This window comes from Poecilia formosa, unplaced genomic scaffold (genome assembly GCF_000485575.1).
Source record: "Poecilia formosa unplaced genomic scaffold, Poecilia_formosa-5.1.2 Scaffold6, whole genome shotgun sequence".
Lineage (NCBI taxonomy): Eukaryota > Metazoa > Chordata > Actinopteri > Cyprinodontiformes > Poeciliidae > Poecilia > Poecilia formosa.
In genome coordinates this window covers 3,909,988-3,934,806 of record NW_006799945.1, presented here as the reverse complement: position 1 = coordinate 3,934,806, position 24,819 = coordinate 3,909,988, and the positions used below count along the sequence as shown (strand labels likewise).

The window sequence follows — 24,819 nt, the reverse complement described above, 5'->3', positions numbered from 1 at the left end:
AAAAGATTTTTATTTACATCTTGTTAAAAGAAAAATGGTATAAAGAAAATGGTAAAAAACCTAAGTGCAGTTAAATCATCAGAAATATAAGAAATAAATTGCTGACGTGTTTCACTGCATGTGCAATTATGAGTTTCATTCCTGAATGAAATGACGAAAAGTATTGAACTTTTTCATGATGTCCATTTTTTTTTTTTTAAGTAAAGCCTATATATATATATTTTTTTTTTTTCCATGAATGGTTTTGTAAGTTGTACAACTAAAACAAAAGCAAGAAAAAGGGCAATCATTTTATTTAGGAGAAGAAAATTTATTCATGATCTGTGCAATAAGAGCCTGCTTTTATAGCGACATATTTGTGCTAAGCTGCATGTCTGTTTTTATTGTTGATCTGCTGTGAACTGCAGCTCAATTCCTTTCATTTCTTTTCACAAAGTTTGCACAGCACTGGTGTCTGAGACTTTACAACCAAAGACTTCACCTTCACTCAGCCAAATTCTCATTCACAGATCCTTCAATGAGTTTTGACACTCTGTGAATGAGGTGCTGATAGCTGCCTTTGGCAGCACACCTGAGCACTGCTTCCTCCCTGGCAGCCCAAGATCGAGAGGAATTTTATAGATTATTCAGCACTTTGGCTGACATAAGAATGTTTGCATATAATCTTGCAAAAGCAGCAAAGCTCGTCGACATCTACTTGTAACTGAAAACTGTTCCAATTGTGCCTAAAATTTCCTATTCCATCTAATGGCCAAAGCTTTTAAGGGTGCTTAAAGCTGTTTTACTATGACGGGGAAAAAAAACCCTCTTATAAAAGAACAGAACAGAACTAATCTTTTATTTAATTTGGGTGGGGTGGCATGTATTCTGTATTATTTTTTTTTTATTTCCTTCTGCTGTTTAGTTTATGCGTTGATTGTTTTTTTTTTTTTTTTACAAAAACAAAAAAAGCTTTCAAGTGTGGCACTTTTCAAACAAAAATCCAAATTACAATTCAATCATAACAATCAAAGTTACATGCCATCTGACTTTATGAAATAGCTGCTAGACCCTTCACAATGCATATCCCCAGTAAGACAAACACACTCAGGAAATGGACAGACGAAATAACATTTCCTAATTGATGAGACGTATTCCAAACAAAGCCATTCTAATAGTAGAATTACTGCCATTATTCAGTTAACTCCAACAATTTTTAAACACTGTACACACAACAAACAGACCATCTACAAGAAGGGAACACACATCTGCTTCATCTGTCAGCAAATCCTAACCAAGCTAATAACAACCTCGTGTGGGGAGGGACAGAGTTCAGTCAGCTGCACATGCGAGTGTCTGAGCAGGAGGGAGAGAGAGAGAGAGAGCAGAATAAATGTCGATTCTCAGCATGGATCTGTTCTTCTGGTGTACACTCCAGCCCTCAGTCCCTCTGGGAACCAAAGCCACAGCGGGCAACCTGAAACCCATGATGTCAGCTTCAGAGGGCACACACCATCAGGACCCAGTGAGAAAACGTACAAACGCGATGTCAACGGTTGCACAGTTAATGCGCTGAATTGTACTTGGATTTGAGCAGCTGTGGTGGATTAAGGGGTTCCCAAATGAAGAGCAGTACTTCAGGGAAGTCATGCAAAAAGTTTTCACCAGGCTTGAAGAAAATGTAATGTTGTGAATCTAATTTTTAAGTTCTGTTGTTTTAAACGATATTAACAAAGGTGCTAAAAGAGGACATGCTGCTCTGTAAGCTAGAATATTTTGACTGAAATCTGACTGATTTATGTTGTAATCTAACTAAAACTTATTTAGCCTGTTTGGTTCAATTCCGTTATATTTTATTACACTAAAAAGGTAAAGTGAGCATTGTAGAAAGGTGGTTATGTGGAGGGTGGTAAAACTACATAAACTTGCAGAAATAAATTAATTTGTGAAGGAAAACCTGATAATGTTATTATTATTATTTTTTTAATATTTGAAAGTATTTTTTGCATGAAACTTTTTCTATTTGTCTTATTAGGTAGACTCTAAATATAAATTTAAAATGTATTCATTTTACACATTTGCAACCCCCTCAACTTCTACATTTTACATAGATACTGTTTGGGTCAATTTGACCCAGCAGTCAAGTTGAAGGGTAAAAAGATTAAAAAACAAAAAGTTCAATTCTATACGTTTCCTTGCACCTCTAGGACATATTTCATCACACACACCACACCACACGCACATGTGCACACACACACACAAGCCCACTTTCTCACTATTCTTTTTACTTCAGTGCATGAAGATGGCGAGAAAGCAGGTGTTCATGCAACTTTTGACGGGAACCTTTCTGTTCCTGTGAGCAAACTCCACCCACACTGAGTGGACACTCAGCAGAAGTGGGGGGAAACATAAATACTCACTGCATGAGTCATTTGTCTTGATTTTAATCAGCGGGTCAATATGACCCAGAACAGAATACGTGTCTCAAGTCGTCTCAAAATAATCAAAATGTAATAGATCCTTTATTTGTGAGAAATAAAAAAAATATAATGGCACAAATATTGGTTGAAATTGTTATTATTGGAGTTAATAATCAGTTACAAAAATGTTTTGGAGGATTTTTTTAGTTTCAGACACTATTGCATGATTAAACACTCCAAGGGTCAAATTGACCCAAGAACATTAATGCTGTGCCTCAGAAACAAACATAACAAGAGGGATATGTGATGAAAATTGTATCATTTTGTTCACTGAAAGACTCTACACCAGGCCCAGGCTGAAATATTTCAACAGAGTTCTGTCAAAGAGTGGTGTGATTGGTCAGTTTGTTAATGTGTGTTATTCATAAATGCGCTCGGACAGCAATGTTGACATTTATCTTCAAATAGTCTGCTTCCACAATCCGGTTTTTGAATTTCAACTTGGTTGTCCAAAAGGAGGCTGCCTATAGAAAAGTGTGGTGCTCTCTGTGTGACCGTTTCGTAAAACCAAAAGACATCAGGATCCAAGGTGGGGGTGGGAACCTCTGTGGAGAGGGGCGTGACGTACACTAAAGAGGCAAGAGTCTCCCCAAGGCGGTCATTGTGTGAAAGGTGTGTGTGACAAAGAACGGTCCACAACCACATGACTGAGCATCAACAGTTCGGCTTCTGATTAAGTATGTGGGAGCCTTGAGACATACGGTGCGATGAAAGTACTTTCACCCTCAAATATCTTCTGTTTCTTTGTAGGTCTGTGAGTTAAAAAGAAAAACAAAAGCTTGTCATCAGTCGCTGCTCATAATGTAAGTTGATTTCCTACATTTCCACATGTACACAGAGGAACTCTGGTTCTGTTCAGCTTGGCTGTCTGCAGTGAAAGAGATTATGATATTGCCTACAGGGTAAATTCTGTCTGTTCTTGTTATTCACTCCTATGCAGACTCATCAGTTTTTCCCCTCCTTTTCCTGTAGCTTCAAGTGCTACCTTCTTTGTAAGAAAAGTGCACTTCATTTGATCGGTGTCGTTTACCTTATAATTTTAATAGAAGTGTGTACATCAAGTGTTGGATTGTTGTCTTCCTTAATAAACACCTTCATTTAAAAACTCCATTTTGTGTTTCTTGTATTGTCTTTGACTAACATACTTTTAATTTAATGTTCTGAATTCTTAAGTATGACAAATACGCAGAAAAAAAATAGGAAATCATGAAAGGGACAACCACTTTTTCACACCACTGTACATGTGTAAAAGTTTGCCATATTCACTTAGCACAGAATCCTACAATACTGAAATAGGACATTAATCTGCTTTGTCAGGCAGGCCTATTACAAGGGCGCACATGTGCTGGGATACATGCACAAAGGCAAGGCAGAAAATTGATGTTCTGTCATTCTGTGTCTAATCTAGACAGAGAGGGGGTGAATAACTGATTGGATGCAGTAAGATATCAATTCAACTCAAAAGTGACTGTGGATATATGAATGAGGATGGACACGGTTTACAGAGGGTTTATAGCACAGACAGTCAAAACACAGTAGAAATACGGCCTGCTTTAGTTACAGCAGAAGCACGTCAAATTAAACAAGACATCCAGAAACGAAGGCCTTGGAGTCCAATTTATAATTTCAAGACAGGATGAGGTTGCTATTCTGTTTTATAAATGAATTTATGCTTTGATCCAAGAAATATATTCACAGGTTCAATAAAGTTAGAATAAGTTAAGATGTGAGCTTAGCTTGAGACGAAAGTTAAACCAGGCCTTTCCACTAAGGTGTTGCAGTAGCTCAGCTGAGCTCAGCTAATTGTGGCTAGCTTTAGCTTCTTGATGTTTAGCTAAACATTGGTATTCCTATGAGACTCACAGTAATAAAGCCATGTAGAGTTGGAGTTGAAGACGGAATCATACATCTGCTTCAACAAACACACCATCATCTGGACAAAGCAGACAGCACTGAGGATCATGTTCTTTGATTTCTCCAGTGCATTTAACACGGGGTATGATCAAATCAAATTTTCATCAGGGGAGACGAAATGGAGGTGGTTGAGGAATATAAATATCTTGTGTACTTGGACAAGACTGGATTGGAGATGCAACAGTGAAGCATAAGGGACAGAGTAAACTGTACTTCTTAGATTCTTCAGGTTTTGCGGTAAGCTGCTGCAGATCTTCTCTTCTGCCATCATCTATGGTGGCAGCAGCATCAGAGCCAGGAACCTAAAAAGGCCCAACAACCTCATAAAAAATGCTGGTTCTGTTCTGGAAATGACTGTGGAACCTCTGGAGATGATAGTGGAAAGAAGGATTTTTCGTAAAATCACGAAAATGATGGACAATCATGACCAACTTCTTCATGAGACCGAGTTTTTTCAGTCAGAGGTTTCTTCAAATTTGCTGTAATACAGCAAATTTGGCAGGAAAGGGTGACCTTTCCTGCAAAGGGTGACCTTTCCAGCAAATTTGGCAGGAAAGGGTGACCTTTCCTGCCAACTATCAACACCATCTACAATAACTATAAGAATTTTAATATGAGTTACAACAACATTTTATTTCTCTTTGGGATCAATAAAGTATTTTTGAATTTGAGTTTTGAAATCATTGCTCAACCCTTTTAGAACTGCTATTTTGTATCTTTCCTGGGATAAAATGTTCATGCAAACGGCTCATGTTGTTATCTGGGCCTGAACCCAGCTTGCTTCTACTGCAGGAACACTAAAGGGACTGAAAATATTCAGTCTGTCAAAAATAAAAGGCAACATGAAGGGTAAAAAAATTAAAAATGACATTAAATTCAACTGTAAAGCTCCCTCGAGGGATGTATTCCCAAAGGTTGGAAATCGTTCAAATATAAACAGCTTTCTGATGTTGGAAATTAGTCTACTCGGTTATTCTCATACTTTAGGTGGGCTTCACATATGATAAACTTGATGAAAGCACCAAAACAAACATGCGCCTTTCTAGACATTGTTTGCACAGACAAAGTCAGATATCCCAGTAGAAACCCAGGGGGCTTTCTCTTTGCTGGAAGATCGCCTGACCTCCTTCTTCTGTCCCTACATCCCCCCCACCCTTCTCATCCTTCTGGCTGACCCCTGGGGAAGGTTCAGTTTTAGGGGCCAAATTCCAGCTTGGCCTCTCAGGACTGTCTATCTCCTTTGCTCTTGTTTTGCTTAGCTGGAAAGATAGCTGCAGGCAGTAAAGCAGACTGTCAAGCCACAAAGCAAACATTCAAATAAGACAGTCAAATTGATGGTATTCATGAGCTGCACTCTACACCTTTACAGAAACCTAATGAAAGAGCAGGATGGAGTAAGCACAACCGCCTGACTTTATTGACAAATAAAGAGCATTAGCCTTACTCTGGCTTTGATTGAGGCTCCATCATTCGTCATTCACTTGAGTGCTTTGGATAAGTCTCAATCTAAACTGACTCAAGAGGCTGTAGTCAGGTCTGGGAAACAACCTCCACTGGTCAATCCACACAGACAGAGGTTTATATTTCCCTCATGACTAAAGTCCTTCTGCGTGTGACCGATGTACATGGCTTGGTATTGACACGTGCTGGCTCCATGTACTGGGAGTCATCTGTTTTATTTGATTTACATTATTCCTATGATTTCTCTGACCAACCCAACAGCCGGGTTCAAGTAGAGCATGGGCAGGGTTTTTCCATGCTCTCAGTTGTCCAGGTATGTGTAATAAAATCCTGCTTTCTGTTTTGAAAACCCTGGGAGTTCCAGTCATTTTCACATTTGAGGTTTTCCTCCCTGCTCCCCTCTCTCTCTCAGATTTTTGCACTCCAGTGTACAGAACAGTCTACCCAAGGCTGCCTAGTTTAATTTCCAGACCATTCATAAAGCAAAATAAACATGTTTGAAAAGGTAGGGAACACCCAGCAACTTTACCACGTTATGTAAAAAAGGAAAAGAATTGTGCTTACCTATGTGTCTATAGCCAGTGTTTTTTTTAAAACATGTTTTAAATCAGTTTAACAAATATATCTAAAAAAATATCGGCATCGGACAAAGGCATTTATTTTTCCACCGTCATTGCCGCTGGAAGATCTCAGCAATAAATATGCACAGGCATTTATTAAAGTTGAGCTTTAGGGAAAACAGAAGAGAACTGCTAATATGTTGTTCACAGCCACAGTGCAGGCGTGCAAAGAAGAACAGGTTAAACATCAGAAATATAGCCCCACTGCTCCAAAGACTCAAATACCTAACCATATAAAATAAAGCTGAGGTCCACATTATAACCAAAATAAAAGGTTATGTACTTGGGATTCAACTGTGAAAGGTTTCCAATGGTTTATTTCTTTTTCCTCAAAGATTAATGTAATTTGTATTGTGCAATTGATGTTTGTTTGTTTCATCTGTTTAGCTACATCATGTTATTTTTCTAACTTCATTTTGCAGAGAATGATGCAGAAAACTGTATCTCGCTCTAGTAAAGACTGATGATCTCTGCCCAGAACGGTTTTTGAGTCAGATATGCACCATCTGCAAAGCAAATGTCTCGTATATTCTCAAACTTGAGGAATTTCTGGTGAAACGTGGTTACCTTTGAGCAGACACAAACATTTTGCAATACGGTTATTTTTATTGTGTGAATCAAGTTGGGAAGTGAATCTGTTTAGGCATTTAAAAAAAAAAAAAAGAGAGAGAGAGAGGGCCCTTTTTTTCTTTTATTTCTCCACAACCTTATTGCAGGAAGTTTTCAAAACTCATTACAGGTAACAAGGAAAGTATGACACTGCCAGAAAAGTAGCAGGGATAAGAACCATGCTATTAACTAGTGTATTGCAATCATATGAAAATGCTGGAGCCATGGGTATCATGTAATCCCAGCAATCTGTTGAACTTTACTACAAAAATAAGAGGTTTCCACACATTTATTTATGCTCCAAGAGTCTGCATGCTTTTTTAAAATGGGCACTCTGAGCTGATCACATAAAGACTCAGGTCCAACATTGTTTTCTCAATAACTTTATTTTTATTATACAATAAAAATAAAGAATCGTGATTAGATCATAAACCCTAAATGCTGCTGCTTTTTCGCTTCCTCCAACTCCTTATAGCTTAAAATGTCTGACATCAAAATTAAAGTTGAAGTGCATTTCTAGTGCATCCTAATAAAAGGAACACCTTATCCCAGCTTTCAGCTTATAGAGAGAAAGGGAGGGACGGGGAGAGAGAGAGAGAGAGAGAGAGAGCGAATTCCTTGAATAATTGTAAATAGCCTTATACCTAGATCTCCACTCTTCTCCAGGAGACTCATCATTTGATTGGATTTTTAATAGATTAGATCCTTTTCTCATTACAAATATGTGAATTTGTGCTTCACTAGGAAAAGAAAACTTTAAGTGACCTCACTTCTCAATGTCAGTTCAATCTTTTATGTATAAATTCTGGCCACAAAATCCCCAAATGACAAAAATCTACAGGAAAATTAAAAACAACACACACAGTAATCTACTTAAATCGTGTTGTACATATTAAACACACACAACAACTGTAACGGTCTGGAACACAGAAGATGACAAAAATGAGCAAACGCCAGAATTCCCCCTTCCCCAGGCTTTTTTTTTTTTATCTTGAAAAGCCATCTTCTAATCTTTAAAACGTTCATCTGTGATCTTTGGCTTGAAAACAAGCGCTTGGACTGGCCGTTCCTGGGTGACTCCCGCTCCACATGTGTCACTGAGCAGAATAAATTAACAGCAGTAACTGCTCTCAAACACCTGCAAAAACAATCCAGGGTGTAGCAGGTTAGCAAGCAGTTCCTCTCTTTCTTTCTTGTAATCCGATCCAGCCTCTGCTCTGAATTCTCAGAGCCGCAGCGGAGGCGTGGAAAAGACACAGTGAGAAGCTGCTCACTTCTTAGACTGGACAAAACCGTAACTAAGGATGAAGGACAAACGACTGGTTTAGCCAACTCATTTTTCCCTTTAAAGTTCATTTGAAGCGCTGAGAGCCCTCAACATGTCTGTATGGGGTTAGTGATCTCAAGTTAATTATGTCTGTTAAAAAGAATATGGTTTATGATGTTAAAGTCCAGCTATCAGTAAGTTTGTGTACCAAGCAATGCAACACTACAGTCCTGCAAGCCAACAAAAGCAAATGGCAGAGTTTTTTCCCCACATGGTTTGTAGAGACTAGACCCAACCCAACCCTAACTAATTTACTAAAGCAAGCGTATAACTTTCCTTTCAGTGATGTCACCACTAATCTGTGCCACTTACAAAGAAAAACAAGGAACCCTAATCACCTTTAAAGAGCTACCCAGACGTACATTAGGCTGCGTGCCAGAGGGTCGTATAGCTGTGCGAGGTTTGGACGTATCAGAGGATTCAAAGTTACATGCAATACCTCAAAGGGAAATTACTTCTGTGACGCAGTTTGGAAAGTTTAGTAAATCAGGAAAACATGTAGCAGCAATTGTCAAAGGATATGATCGATATACACAGCATACAGAGGTTGGCGACTTCTCCAACAACATGATTCACCTTTTTGTTTGCAGGTGGCTGGGTTAATTCTGTGTTGAAGCCTCTTTTTTGTCGAGTGTTGACATTAGTTTGTCACCTGCCACCTGTTTTTGGCCGGCTCCTTAATCCTCCAACTGATGCCAGAGCCTGTTCAGGAACTGCAGTGTGTGTTGAGAGTGTGTGTGTGTGTGTGCGTGTGCGCGCGTGTGTGCGTGTGTGTGTGTGCGGCGTGCATGAACGAGAGAGAGAACATGTTCAGCTTGTTACTGTACAAAGCAGTGTGCTATTCAGACGCACAGTGGAGTAATTATTCTCAAAAGCACCGCAGAGCAACTGTAGAGCTGGCAAATATGCAGAAATATCTCACTGAGTCTTGGCAAGAAAAAACTATTTAGAGAACATTGTTTAAAATAGTCCACGCACATTGCACACACTTTTTTCAGGAACGTATTCAAACCCCCTTATACGTTCTCTCACATCATAACCTCAAACTTCAAAGTATTCCAGTGGAATTTCATGTAACAGATGAATAAAAAGAGGTGTAGAACAATGAATGTATTTTCACATTTCTATGGAAATTGTATTCAGACCTTTTTGTAGAATCACCTTTGGCTGCAAAAATTTATAGACACAGAAAATTTGACCAATTTAGTTTAATGGCTGGAAGAAAAACCCTAGACATCAATTTTGAAGTCAAAGATTCTTAACTGGATTTTGGTCTGGACTTAGACTGGGCCATTAACCCCAGTCTCAAGTCTTTAGCTGCCCATTGTTAGTTTTCTGCTACTCACAGCGTTTGAATGTGGGCCAAAAGTTAAATATAATGTTTTAAACGGTCCAATTGATTTGTCTAGAGCACATACTTCCATGTGTTTTCTGCGTCCCCTACATGACTTGCGACAAACTTTAAACTGGACCTATAATAGTCCACTTTCCAACACAGTTTTCTTCTTACCAGTCTTCAATAAAAGGTCAGAAAACTGGAGATTAAAACTAAGTTGTTCTGATACGCCCACCTGAGCTAGGAATCTCTGCAGTTTTTCCAAAGTTAGCGTTAGTCTCTTAGGTGCTTCTCTGATTATTTATTTTCTAGCCCAGCTAGTCAGTTTAAAATACACAGAAGAACTTTTTTACAAGGCACTGTAATAGCGATCAAGAAGAGATACTCACTGTATTCTCTCTCAATCACTTCCTTTTGTCTGCAGGGTGTAAAATGCAAAGCATCAACATTAGCTGGATATGTCACAGCTACGGCTCTAAACGCCCCGTGTTGTACCTATAAAGAAAAAGAAAGAAACATGTGAAAGTCATTTTATGGTCTGTCATCGTGGAGCTGAGAAGCAGGGATTAAAAAAAAGAGGACAGAAATTGATTTCATCTGTTTCCCTCTCTTTTCTCGTGGTCTGAGTGGCACTCGTTGTCACTTGCTATTTACTGGACGAGTGTGAGGTTCCCCTGTGGGATCAGACACAGCCCACTAATGATTTACAGTAGAACCGACACGCTGAAAACTACAGAACAAACTTTTTAAAAGGTTTTTTCTATGTGAAAAAAATAAACTGTTAAATAGAGTTTGCTATATATTTTGATTAAAGTGAAACAAAGAACCTCTTGTTCATACCCAAATAGAGAATTTGTAAAATTCAGTATAAGGAAGTATTGTTAAACTTAACAGACAGAATTAAAGAATGCTAACTTGGCCAGATTATTGGAAAGTGTTGAATCCTGGACTTTCCCTTTTTTCCAAACCAGCTGATTTGTTCTGTAATTCCAGGTGGTCTTCCAGACCAGTCTCTTTTTTTTCTTTTTTTTTTTTTAAGTAAAGAACATAATTATGAGCTGCCATTCTGCCTGAACCTTGTGTGCATCGGGGAGAAAAAGCACGCAAATGCAATACAGATTCACCCACACTTGATGGAATAATGCATTTCTCCATTTATCTCCGTTTTCACTTGGACAGACACACTTCCCAGCTGCCTTTTATTTTCCAGGAGCGCAGATGGCGATACAGTGCAAACTTTTAGCACACAGATTCTTAACATTCCTGCTGGGTATGAGTTACTCTCCAACAGAAACTGATGCTTGGCTTCATCTCTCTTTGCTCTGCGGCCAGCAGGTTGCTGTCGCAGAAGGAGTCCACGTGAGCCTCTCACAAGCATCGTTTTCCGTCAAAAGTACAGGAGTTCTGTTAGTTCAAGCTCTGCGTTTGTTCGGATCCCTGAGAGGGCACCGGGTAAAAAAAAAAAACCATTCTTCTCAGATCCGAGTCAGCATATTTATACGTTTATGGAGGTTCCTGTAGCAGCAAGCTCATTGCTTAATGGAGAAGGAATTCTAATTAAACAAGCGAGTGCGGCAGGTACCTGTTGAAATAAAGGGTGGAGATGGGCGGTAATCGGGTACTCCATGTCCACCTCTGGAATCCCACAGGGCTCCTTGATTTAGAAGTATTGACTTGTATGAAGTGAAAGAACAAAGTGATCCATTACGAGGTGCTCATGGCTCCGTTTTTATTGTGGAACTATTTTCTGACAGGCTAAAGTAGAAGAGTGACCTCAATTTAAGATTTAGCATACACGTGTCATAACACTTTTTTATGCTTTTTTTAATTTTAAAAGTCGTGTTAATTGTTAGGTCAAGTTACTTATGAAATGTGAAAAGAGAAAGCAGGAAGGAAGTGACAGTGAAAAGAAAGAAGAAAGGATAGAAACAAGTTTAGCAGGGTCAAAGATCCAAATGAAAGAAATGCAAGGAGGGAAAATGATGACAAATAAGAAAGGAAATGAAAGAAGAAGAAAATGATGGAGGGACAAAGAACATGAGAAAGGAAGGAAGAAAGGTCAAAGTATGAAAAAGGAGGAAATACAACAAGAAGAGAAACGAGAAGAGAAAGGCAGGAGGAAGGAACAAAGGTAGGACACAAGTGAGGAAAGACAGAAAGCTGTAGATATAAGGAAGAAAACAAGAAAGAAAGAAGGAAAGAAGGCTGGGTATAATTGAGAAAAAGAGGAATTACACAAGGGAGGATAGAAAGAAGAGCAGAACTAAGGACACAACCTTAGACAATGGAATGAGAAAAAAAGTCTGGAAACCATTTTCTTTTTCCATTCTTATCCGGACTTGGAATCAATAACCAGACTCTTCAAGCATGCATAGGAACTCTGTTAGTCAGATAAAATGGTTAACCTGTCAAAAATGAAGATCTCTGGAGCTACTCAGGTGCAACTAAATCTTCCGAGTCTCTATAAAATGTACCCCACTCTGTCAGAATCTTGCTAATTTTCGGCGCTCCAGTCAGCAGACAGACTCTCCGTCTCGACAGAAACACTAGAGGGGAGCACAGGATTTTATTAAAGTCGTCGTGGTTTATTTTACATAGCTTATCAAGGCACTCGGCACAAAGTCAATTAGTACACCACTTACGGGACAAATTGATGCAACTACAGCATTACAATCTCAGAATAAACACAAAAACACACACGCTTCCTTATAATACCTCCAGTGATGGAGAATCAACACAGTCTGGGCTGGTCGATACAGCTTTTAGCTTTGGGTTTCACGTTCTTCACAATATTATTGGTGTGCAGAATCAAGTGAAAGTACACATTACAACCTTTATCAATACGTTTCAGTTCATGCCATCACTAAGCATCTGTGTATTTATACATTTTACACAGTTGAACTTAAACAAATGGATTTCACTCAGAGGGTGAGGCAAGAAAAAAAAACACCAAAAAGCAGCATCTGAAGTTTTTTTTGGTGTTTTCTCCAAAAGAAGGAAAGAAGAAATTGATTTGGAAGAGGCTTATGTGTCCACTGTCCATATCTGAGAAGTATGGAGACTAAATTTCAAACTAAGGTCTATTTCCTCCATTTGGACATTAAGGCAATCATGCAATGTACCCTTTTTTCCTTTTCTGTACTTGGATCTTCCATCAAAGTACAGAAAACTCATCCTGTATCCTTCTCTCCTCTCTTTCTTTAATAACAGGATGCCTGCTTTCTCTCAAACGGTCGCTGACCCCAGTGGCAAAGAGCCGAGCAGCTCACAGCTTTAAGCAATTCCCGCTGCCCGCACTTGTCTCTCATCGGCAGATGAAACAGCGAGTGGGGTCTCTCTCCTTACATGTGTTTGTTGAATTAGAGAGGCACAGAAGTAAGACGATTAAATGTAAGTGGAACAAGATCAGCTGTATTTCACTGCCTTTGCTGATGGGATTTTGGTTGTTACAACAAAAAAAAAAACTATTTAGCATTATGTTCTTGAAATTAATCTTCTTCTTGAATAGGATCAGACTGGGGATAACATCATGTCCATTTCTTTGTATGGTTGTCCTTAAAAACGCATCACTGCCACACAGAATACCATTTACTGACAAGAGCAACACAGATCAGTTTGTGCTGCCGATTTCTTATCCGATTTTTCCCCAATCTGTGTGATAGTCAACTTTCACCTATTTCAATTTTCCTTAAAAGAAAACAAGTAAAAACATCCAAGTAATAAAAGGAAACAGCAGCTTCCCTGCCATTATTGTTATTTTCTGACAGCACTTATGGTTTGAAAATCATTTGCTGAAAATCTGCCGATTTCGGCTAATTACTCACTGCTTCTCAATGAATGATATTAGGACCGAATGCAAAGTGGCAGACACATGGCAAGAGGCCCTTTAAGGTGCTGAACTCTCAGTATACCTCAGTATGAAATGATCTATCAGGGTGTGCTGATGGAAGAGGATAAACCAAAGGAAGTACAGTATATGAAAGGCTATAATGTTCTGCCAGCTGGAAAAGACATTAAGTAATATGTCTGGTACTGAACTCTTGTCCGTCTGTGTCTCGCCACACTAATGTTTCTGTCCATTATCACCATGATCGCATTACATGAGAATGATTTTACAAACTTAACTTTTTAGGGAATCCTCATGGAGTTTTAACCCTCTTCTTAGTTAAAAAGCATCACATTTACACATGTGATCAACCCTTGTAAAGACCTTAAAAACTGCTTTTTTCCAGTTTGTTAATATGCAGCAAATCATCTCCGCCTGGATTGGCTGAAGGTGCTTCCTGCAATTATAGGGGAGGAAACCGGGGTGAGAGGTCAGAGCATGCTAAGTTTAGCCCTGTGGACAAGCCCAGACACAGGCGGGTTATCTTCCAAGATAAAGAGTAGTTGTTTTTAAGCATTTCTGCACATCAGGAAGTGAGTCTTTGTGAGGGTGTTTATGTGAGTAAGAGGCCCTAAGGAATAGCCCAAAGAGGAGCAGGTACTTTTCTACAGGTGCAGTTTAACTGAAAACCAACAATGTCTTGAACTTTATCGCATTTTTTTTTAGGTTAGAGTCACAAACTCCAAAGTATTTTATTCGTATTGCATTTGATAGACCAAGACAATGTTACAAAGAATAAACACAAGTACTTTTGTCTTATTTACAAATAATGAGAAGTGTGCAATGCATTTATATTCTGTGCTCTTGAGAAAAAACTTCTAAGAGTCACTTTTAGCTGCAATTACAACTGCAAGTGTTTTGAGTGGTATGTCTCGGTCAGCTTTGCAGATTTAAAGAGTTTTTACACAATTTTCTTTAAGTTTTTTTTTTTTCTTTTTACATCTGGACACAGATTCTCAAGTAGAGGCAAATCTGGACTTTAACTAGGCCAGTTTATCACCCCAGAATAATTTGATCAGTTTGGCTGTAGTGCTAGTTGTATAATGTTCATGGCTCGTCCTGCTGGAAGGTGAATTTCATTCCCAGCCTCAAGGGTTTTCAAGGCTCTAATAGCAGCTTTTTTCCAGGATCACCCTCTATGATGCTGCCACCAACATGTTTCACCATCAGGATGGTGTCCAGAGTGATATGTAATGTAAGTTTTCTGTCATGTTGCAGTTGAACCGGAATATATTGAGTAGTACTGGAGTAAAGGAGGCTAAATACGAAGGCATATGTTACACAATATCTATTAAATAAAATTCAAACTATCATTAGACTTAACTACTTAGTGTCTATTACGTAAAATCAAAATAAAAAAAACATAATGAAGTTTGCAGTTGTAATGCGACCAACTGTGAACAACTTATTCAACACGAGACGCAGAACCGTTATGTTTCAGCTTCCGGTGGTTTTTAGGGAAAGCAACTGAGGACCATGCCTACAAGTGGACCTGTTCAGTGCTGGAGAGCCAAGCACACTGAAGCATTTGAGGTTAGGAGTCTGCGGTAGACCACAAAGAGTTTCCTTGCCAGGCACCCTCGCTTGATGTGCCATCCTAATAGTGTAAGCCAAAAGCATGGGTGTTACCCCAAGCATTACAAGCACCGAGCCAAGAGCTGGGCGGAGGTGTGCTCACTTTCTCAGTGTTTTATTAATATTGTTTCCAAAATACTAAGCTGCGATTCAACAAGCTTCCCCAAGCTTTGGGGTTTGACTGCTGCTGCTGATGGATTCAGTCAACACCTCACACATTGGAGGTGGAAGCAGGTTACATGTTGCCTCTTCTGGGATCAGAGAAGCTGATGTTAAAACACCATGCATCGAGTTTGGTTTGCTGCCTTGCAGAAAACAGATTTTATGTCCTGCATTTTGACGAATTGTTTTTCACTGACTTGGTGAAATTAAGCAAAAGTGACAAGAGAGCACAGTCAAATTCGAATCTCAGAGGCAATAAACCAGCTTTAGATCAAATTAACTCATCTGCAGGTACAGTTCATCCCATCTCTCAATAGAGTTGAAACTATAAATGGACAAAATTTAAGTTAAATACATTTAAAAAGGACCTTATGCAGCGTTTCTAGTCATCGACTCAAGATTTAACATGAACACGTTGAAAGATCCAATTAATAGCAAGTTTAAGTTATCTTAATTATGACTCCAACGCTCTAATTTGGCATAATTCTGCGCAACAAGATCAGAACACCAGAGTGATAAGCATCCTCTTCTTCCTCGCAGATTGATAACAGCGTGCGGAATCCCACTGATCAGCTGCTGCCAGTTCCTCAGCTGAATCCTAATGAGCAGCACCGAAACCAAACTCCAGCCAGCTTTCTATTTTCACCAGAGAAAGCTATAAAGAGAGCCGCGCTCCTTACCTTCTCCCCTTTGCTTAAAGTTCCGCTCAGTCAGACCCAGCTTCTCTTCGTCTATAAATCCTCCTCGGTTTCCTTTCATTTGCGCGTGCTTTCCTTTCTCGCGACACAGTTTTCCAAGTGTGGGATAGCACGGGTTAGAATCTCGTGTCTTTACCCTCTGCCCGCACGCGCACACGTCTTTGAGTAGTGCGCGCTCGCAAACTCAGCTCACGTGAGCGGGGCTCTGTGATTCAGCTGCACCTCTTGAAGCGGCGGGTTTTTAAAACAGGATAGCGAAAATATTAAAGCAAAGCATCGCATGTCCATAATGCTAGCAAACATTTTAAGTTGTTTAACAGAGACGATACAAAGTTGTCTGAGGGCCTAACCAGCTTTCAATCTGGGGCCCCCTTTCAAGTTTACCTACCAGGATTACCAATTTCCCTTTTTTTATATATATAGCTACTGGTGCATTTAAAAAATAATAAAAAAAGATGTTATAGTAATTCTTTTCTTCACACACCAACCTGCCTTGATTCTAACGACGTACATTTACTGGTTGTTTGTGGTCAAAAAATATGTTTTGTGATAATATACATTTTCTTATTTACCACTCAAATCAACTTTTAAATTATATTCAAATTTACTGATTTCATATTTTCACTGAAATTTGATTGTTGTATATTTTTGTAGTACGATAAAAAAAAGAGAAACCACACCATCAAGACTTAATCACTATATGCTCCATTTTTAAATCATCCATACAGTTGAATAAAATAAGACAAAATTAACATATTTCCACTTTTAATTTACACCACTGCCTTTAGAGTTGGCTTGTCAAGAATACATTAATAATGACTGAATGTCAATGCGTTTTGCTTGACAGTTGCACATGATTTTATTTAAAATAATATATTATACTTTAAAATAGCCCTTCTTATTTAAAAAAACATGTTAGTATTTCAAGCATTTAATTTCCATCATAACTGCAGAGCTTTACTGTGCTGTAGCCTGGGGCATGTGCACATATTCATTAGGTTCTTCATTATATTTTAGGTAAATATTAGTGGCGTTTTAGGTAAATATTATTCTGTTATTTTGTTCCGTTTGGCAAAGGTACATTTCTGGAGGGGGACTAATTGTTTTCCCTCTTCTGATACTAACCGTTCGTTGAACATCAGAAATAATCCTACATCAGTTCATCTGTTTTTTTTTTTTTTTGTTTTTTTCTGTCTGCTCTGTCTTCTCAAAGACTGCTCAATTGGTCATGGCAAATGGCTGCTTGCTGAGCCAGTTTTTCCTGCCAATAGGTAGTTATTTGTCTCTTACTATTGCTACATGCATCCTCTACATGAGGGATTGCTGTAAAGTAAATGACACAACAAGTTAAATAACGAGTCCACCATCTGAGGTACCCGTTACAAAATACTTTATTTTAATGAAGCAAAATCCATCCCCTAAATCAAATTCTTGCTTGAAATGGCACAATTATTGATAAAATTACATTTGGAAAAATGCATTTGGTAACACTTTATTTGATGGGGTGTGAATAAGACTGACATAACACCTGTCATGAACATGAACGAGTCTTTATGAATGACTATGACTGTTGTCATGAAGTGTCATTCGGTAAATAATGACACTTTTAATGTAAAGTTGCTCTAAAAGTTGCATTGAAAGTCCATTAAAAGTGCCAACGTTGCATTAAATTGTCATTATTTACAAAATCATGCAATGTTGGCACCTTTAATGGACTTTTAATGCAACTTTGCATTAAAAGTGTCTATTTACAGAATGAGACTTCATGACAACATTCATAGATATTCATAAGGACTCGTTCATGTTCATGACAGATGTTATGTCATGTTTATGACGGTGTCATGTCAGTCTTATGCACACCCCTTCAAATAAAGTGTTACCACGCATTTTAATGAAGGGCACTAGCTGAAAACAAAAGTTATTTGAACACAAAACATTACAATCATCCAAGTGATCTGCTGATGAAGGCTTAAAAAATACTCCTGAATTCAATATGCATGATACTAAAAACTGTCTAGTGGTAATTAATAACTTTAAGAAATACATATATACCATGTTGCAACCATGACACTTCCTGCTAAATCTGCAGAACACGTCGACTTGCACATAAATACGTTTTTCACTCAACATTAAATAGCTTTCACTTTCAAATCTTGCAATAGCTGTACTTTTACCAGATGTAGCTTTCATACAAAAGTGTATTTTAATGACACCCTAGTGGGCTCAGTAGGTCACTGCATGAGTTCTAGGTAAAACAAATGGACCACAACTAGCTCTCTCTCTCGCCCAAATGCTAACAGTGAACTGAAATGAAGTTGGAATATTTAGCTAAAGAGTTTTAAGCAATAAGAACAGCAAACCAAAAAATATACTAGAAAGGATTTAAAACTAAACTTGGTGATTTGTTTCACCAACTGTTATGTTGCCAAAATCCACAAACTGGTAGACCAGATTGTTTCTTGTTCAGGTATTAATCCAAAATCTCATAAAATCCAAAACTGCATCTCGTAAAATTCTGCAGCCATGGGACAAGATCAGATGTTGACAGAGTGAGCATGTTTCTTGCACAAAGGCTTGTCCTTCTTGGAGAAGAAAGGTTGGCCTTCCAGGCTGGTGGAGCAAACCTGCAAAGACAATCAAACATTTACACAGATGTGATATTTACACAGAAAAACTAAGGATTACCAGTTTGTCACTGGCTGAAAGGAGTCTTCCCTGACTTACCACACACACAAAACATGTGTCATGCCAGGTGAAACCCAGCGCCTCCAGGAACTTGTCTCCGGCCTCGATGGGGAAGTCGCAGCCGTGGCAGTTGGTCCCAAACATGGTGTAGTAGTCTGTTTGATTATTGCATTAACACAATATTAGTCTGTTTGAAATACATAAGGATTTTCCTGGTTTTGCATTAGGAGGCGTTTTCTGTACCTCTTTCACAGTACGGCTGTCCGTCCTCCATGTGAAATGTGTTGCCTCTGATTGGCTGGTGGCAGGCAGCGCAGACAAAGCAGGACACATGCCAGGTCTGCTTCAGGGCATTCATGACTTCCTGCAGGGGGAATGAAAAAGCCAGAGAAGCCAAGTTTGTACTACATTAAAGTGAATATATTCAGATCTTTATTAAGAGCAATGTGAACATTTACTAGTTGCTAAATTTTATAAGCAATGTTCAAAACACAAGAGAAGAAAAGTTCTGTTTAGTTCCTGGAATTAATTTAGAAATCTGCCCAAATGCATACAACTTGAATGTGTGACTCTTTTCCACATTTATTCAATGAGGAAAAGGTTTAAGGACGAAATAGTCTTTTTTTTTTCTTCAAAACTGATTGGTAGCACAACTGATGGTACTTCCAACAAGCACAAGCAAGTTTTGTTATTATGTACACTTAACTTTTAAGGTCAACACAAATTTGAACTTCCAATTTACCTGCATGTACTGTACAGAATACTGACGGCAAAACAAGAGAGCCCTTGCGAATGTACTGGTACTGACTGAATTGGTTTCTGACCTCAGAAATGTGAATCTGGAAAAATGGCATAAAATTGTTCTGGGTATAAAACTTCCCAGAAAAATCAAAACAACACAGAAGACCCCGGGCTCTGAAGGACGTAGAGTAAATGTACGTGGAGGAACGGTCAAGTATCGTCTGTCTCTGATCAAACTCTGAAGACCTTGTTCCGTTAAATTCTGTTTATTAAACAACTATTTCGATGAGTGGGATCCCCACACCACTGAATTTACGTACATGAGTTAAAGACTGCATTTTTAGAACATTTTAGGTTGAGATTATAATACTCCAATAGTGCATAATTTACACCTCTTTACGAGTACGTTACCATGATGAAAAAAAAAAGTTTGACACTAAGAATCATAATAACTTTTTATCCTTTCAGATTTTCTAAAAACATATCCCAGTTTATAGTATATGGAATAGAACCAAATACGCACCAAGACAGAATCAACAGTTTACATTTTTATATATTTTCGGCGTACTAAACTTTTTTTTTTTTTTTTTTTAAATACCCACCCCGAGGATCTTCTGGTTGCAGCTGGCACAGGTGGGAGCAAAGAACTGCTCGTAGCAATGCACACAGTACACCTGGTTCTTCTCTTCAACAAATCCCCGTTCTGCCAGGGAGGAGTGGCAGTGAGCGCAGTTGAATTCCTCGGGGTGCCAGGACATGCCCATGGCCACGAGGAACGGGCCTCTGATGGGAGCAGAGGTGAGACGTAAATGACTTAAAAGCATTTATTCAAAATCTCTTTAAACATCACATGTGCATTATAGAGCTGCCTTTATGTACCTTATGACTTTGTTGCACTTGCAGCACATTGGGGTGCGGGTACCAGCAGGTATATGCTCAGCACGTTGCACCAAAGAGTTCAGATCCTCAGGATGTGGCTGTGGAGTGGGGCGGTCCAGTTCTTTCTGAGCAGGACTGACTATTTTCCCAAATGAGGGACCTGCTCCCACTTTAGAAAAGCCTGAAGCAGAGAAGAAAAAGGGTGAGGTTCCAGATAAAAGAGGAGAAAAAGAAACACAGCTATAAAAAGTTAAACTATTTTAATATATTATTGTGCCTGAGCAAAAATAGTCAAGTGAACTGAATTTTTTTTTTTGTTTGTTTTGTTTTACAAAGAAAGAAACAATGAACTGAAAACAAACTGTACTAATGTGAGAAAGTTGAACATGCTTTTAATAAATGAATACAAAGTTCTGTAGGATTGTTGGGTTTTATCCAATTACATATGCATAAAATATAATGATTGCCACATTATTCGTTTTAAACATGTCTAAAAGTCTTTATATTTAAAAAAAATATTACCTTTATTTAGGGACTATATTCATAAATTAAATCAAATCAAAATCACCGTTACCGAAATCTGCTGTACTCTCAAAAATACCTAAACATTTAACATCTCAAATGGATATTTTAGTAAAGAAATGTTCAATTTGCCATCTAGACATCCTGTTTTCCTGGAGAGTAAATATGATGTGACACAGAAGCCTATTATTTTTTTCCACATGTCAAAAGTCCAAAAATGTACTACTTTCCTAATATTGTCCACATCTAAATTTAGAGGAATTACTGAAAATGTTTAACACTCAAATATCTTGCCATCAGGCACAAAGAGGAGGCTGTTTAGAAAGCAGGACGAACTCTGTAGAGCTCATTGTAAGAACTGCAGCAAAAATGTTTAAAGTGAGATTTCGCAGTGATAAACCAAGCATTTAGCATTTTGTGACTTTTTGCACATCTTTGCCATGGGTTCAGTATATACAGCTTTCCTAATATCTGTAAAAAAAAAAAGTTTACATTTAATCAAGGTAGAAAGTGGGATCATGAAAAACCGTAACAATAAAATAAGATGATGTTTGCTTCTATTTGCTTCGTGTCCATTAGTGCTCAACATACAGCCAAAGGGAAATAAAATGTCCTCCTTTTGGGATTTTGAGGTTTTCTTCCAACTCAAATTTGAACATATAAAACATAGAACTAATTACATCAATTCCAACTTTTACATAAAACAAGTATTGGAATGTGAGGAATTTGAGCACAGTCATTTGAAAGTGTTTTTTTTTTTCTATTATTTTATGAAGGGTTAAAACTGGACTTAACATTTTTTTAATTTTATTTCTGCATCAACTGCATTATAAAAGATGTTCATAAATGGGTTTAAGATAATGCAAAACATGTCTAAAAAGGTTTTCGGTTTTTGTTGGGAAAAAAAACAACTAACTGAGTTTAAGCTCTGCTCTCTGTAGTCTTTAGCCTCCTTAACTCCTCAAGTACAAACAGTTCCAAACATCTCTTCTCACAACTCTTAGACTTAGGACAAAGTCACACTTTTAAATGGACACGGATGGCTAGCTTGTGAAAATTACTTCATTCACGTTGAGTAAATGAACAAGTTGAAGCCTTGAGCGATCCACTTAAGCGAACGAGATTCATGCCTGTGTGCTAATCTGATAAATAAAAGCCAACAGACGATCACTGTGTCCTCAGCCTCTCTCCCTCTCTCTGTGTGGCATTTCTTGAGGAAAACATGGTGGGGAAACACAGCACATCTGTTCACGTATGAGGGTGCACTTGTTATTAGTATTACTAATAATGATGGATGCCTCCGAGCAAATATTTGCACTGGCTGGCTCCAGGTCTCGTGGCAGGGATCGCAGCATTTCATGAGCCACTTTCACACAAAATAAAATCCATAATTCTCACATTAACAATCTATTTGACTGAGGGAATCTTGGGAAAAGCCAATAATCTGAGCTCATTAAGTGAATACCTCCAGTTTTTATAGAGCCCATAATCTTAAATGGCTTAGTGTCAGGTATTAAACCCACTATAAATGTTATAGCTAAATAGCGGCGGCGGTGTAAAAGAATGAGGCTGCCCTCTACAGGCTGAAAGAAGCAAAATCCATCTTGCTGTGTGTGGATACAGAAGTAGAGTGGTGAGGACGGTGTGTGTATTGCTGTACCTGCAGAACCTCCAGCTTGGAAGGAGGCTTTGTTCTGAGCAGGAGTCTTAAATGTAGATCCAGGGACTACGCTGCCATTCCTGGGTGCTGCTGCAGAATTGGAATATGTTTTTGCAGCAGGTGATGTGTGAACACTGGGAGCGGTTTGGTTTACTGCTTCTCTACAAAACAGATACACACTTCATATGAAGACACACTCAGTTTGACGGTACAAAAACACTCAACTCCATACGCATTTTCAATGCTTGTGTATTTTTTTTCTGAAAAACTGAGCGCAATAGAGCAGCAAACGGATACGTGTGGCCTTTTGTGTTGAAGTTGCTCATAAAATAAAGACTAGCAATATTAATATTAGCCAACAGGAATAAATTTTAATAGAGACATGTTACTGTGACCTGGGTGGATTCTTTAAATGTAGAAAAAAATGCTTTAAAAAATGTTAATCATATTGCACATGGATACAGAGCCTTGCAAAAGTTTTCCCACATTTTGTGATGTACAAAAAACATGGTTTTAACTAATTTTTTCACCATTTAAACATCTGAAGCATGGCATATAGTTACACTCAGACCATTTACCCCTAAATAAAACTCAATGCAACCAACAGACTCTGTAAATTTGTAAACCTAGTCCATCTGTGTGCAATTTAATCTTAGACATCACAATACAGTTGTTCATCACCATTGTGAAACAGTGTATTGGCAGCATCATGCTGTGGGAATACTTTTCTCCAGCAGGGACAGAGTTTATGGTTAAGATAAAGAGATCTAATGTAGACATTTTGTTAGAGGCTCCAAAAGACTTGAGACTGAGCTTGAGGTTCACCTTCTGGATGCACAATGACCACAAATTTACAGGCGGAGCTGGAATTAATCATTTTAGATTAAAGAATATCCATGTGCTACAGCAGCTCAGTCAAAGCACAGATGTAAACCCAATCCAACATGTGTCAAAATATCAAGAATGACACCCTCCATATAATCTGACTACTTTACCAAGAAGAATGAGCCGAAAAAAAAAGGAAAGGAAATAAAAAGCTGGTGGAAACATCTGCAAAACAGCTGCAGATGCAACAAAAAGAGGCTGTGTAAATTGTTGAATTCAAAATAAAACCACATCTTTCGCATTTGCCTTTGTAAACTACATAATTTATCTTCTTGTTCCTATTTATGCACTATGTTGTGCTGGTCTTCAACAATAAAATTCAAATTACTTTTACATACATTGATGCTTATCCCCTATAACGTTCTCAAAATAGTAACCAGATGGAGACTGATGCAAATTTTTGGGGCATGCTGTTGTCATGTTGCTAAAGTTCATGAGCAAAGAGCATTTACAAAAGGAGATGCAGATTAATATATGTTGTGAATACAAATCCCCCTCTGTATGTTTCTTTCTTTGTCTATATATATATTTTTTTTTTTTTTTTTTTTTTTTTTACAAATTTCTAATGCTGGTAAAGTAGAAAATACATTTTAAATAAAGAGTAATTCTGTGATATGACATTTGACAACTTTAAACTTTGACCATGTTTTTTTTTTTTGTATTATCGTTTGATAATATGGTTCAGTGATGTTTCATAAAAGCACATCAACTGATCTTTGCATCTACTTAAATAGGTCCCTCTGGACAATGTTAAAGGAGGAGGAAAAAAAGCCAAGGAGATGAGAAGAAAGCAGAAAAGAAGTTGTTTATTCAGAAAATAGATGGCAAATGAAAGATTAGAAGGAAAAAAAATGACAGATATGTTCAGAAAATTCAGGAGTATAAAACAGAAAACAACGAAAGCACAGATTTACAGAATGTGCAAACTCTGCAAATATACACACTGCAAAAATAATTTACTGCCATTTATCTAAATGTAGACTTTTATTTTAAGCATGCATCATTGGGAGCATTGTGGTTTGTCGTTTTATCCAGTTTGCACTTATGTACAAAAAGAGACTACGGAAGTCAGTTCTTGTCAAAAAATCTAATTAAACAATAGATAAAACGAGCACTGTACTACTGTACATTTAGCACTCGTGCTGAAACACCATGGTGCCAGTCTCTCAGCTTGTTGTACTTGTGTCCTACAACTTCTGGATCCACCTTGCTCACTCTGATTTGCACAAAAGGACAGAATAAAGAAAGAAGAAAAGAACAGAGGAAAACAGTTGGACAGTTAAGGTGGCAGAGGAGAAGTCAAAGATTTTACAGGAGTAGTAAATTGACGAAAAACAATAGGCTTAGAGAATGTTATTTTTTTATAGTCTCTAATAGAGAAATTCAAGAAACTAATCAAG

At 38.1% G+C, this 24,819-nt stretch overlaps 2 protein-coding genes across 7 annotated transcripts in view; both read right to left on the bottom strand.

The window, feature by feature from the left end:
- Nucleotides 1-16,280, bottom strand: part of LOC103149337 (bone morphogenetic protein receptor type-1B-like) — a 50,229-nt gene extending 33,949 nt beyond the window's left edge. For 3 of the 4 annotated variants that reach the window (XM_007568447.2, XM_007568440.2, XM_007568455.2), the window contains exons 1-2: nucleotides 16,030-16,280; nucleotides 10,116-10,221 (exon numbers count right to left, since the gene is read on the bottom strand). The gene's annotated coding sequence lies outside the window, so the exon portion shown is untranslated. The remainder of the gene's footprint in view (nucleotides 1-10,115; nucleotides 10,222-16,029) is intronic. The other variant, XM_007568463.2, reaches the window with a different exon arrangement.
- Nucleotides 16,281-18,220: 1,940 nt separating this feature from the next.
- Nucleotides 18,221-24,819, bottom strand: part of pdlim5b (PDZ and LIM domain 5b) — a 37,629-nt gene continuing 31,030 nt past the window's right edge. For all 3 annotated transcript variants that reach the window (XM_016679950.1, XM_007568428.2, XM_007568420.2), the window contains 6 exons: nucleotides 22,535-22,695; nucleotides 20,353-20,533; nucleotides 20,076-20,256; nucleotides 18,976-19,096; nucleotides 18,772-18,887; nucleotides 18,221-18,671 (listed from right to left, as the gene is read on the bottom strand). In XM_016679950.1, the coding sequence (XP_016535436.1) occupies nucleotides 18,582-18,671; nucleotides 18,772-18,887; nucleotides 18,976-19,096; nucleotides 20,076-20,256; nucleotides 20,353-20,533; nucleotides 22,535-22,695 (850 nt within the window). In that variant the 3' untranslated portion in view covers nucleotides 18,221-18,581. The remainder of the gene's footprint in view (nucleotides 18,672-18,771; nucleotides 18,888-18,975; nucleotides 19,097-20,075; nucleotides 20,257-20,352; nucleotides 20,534-22,534; nucleotides 22,696-24,819) is intronic.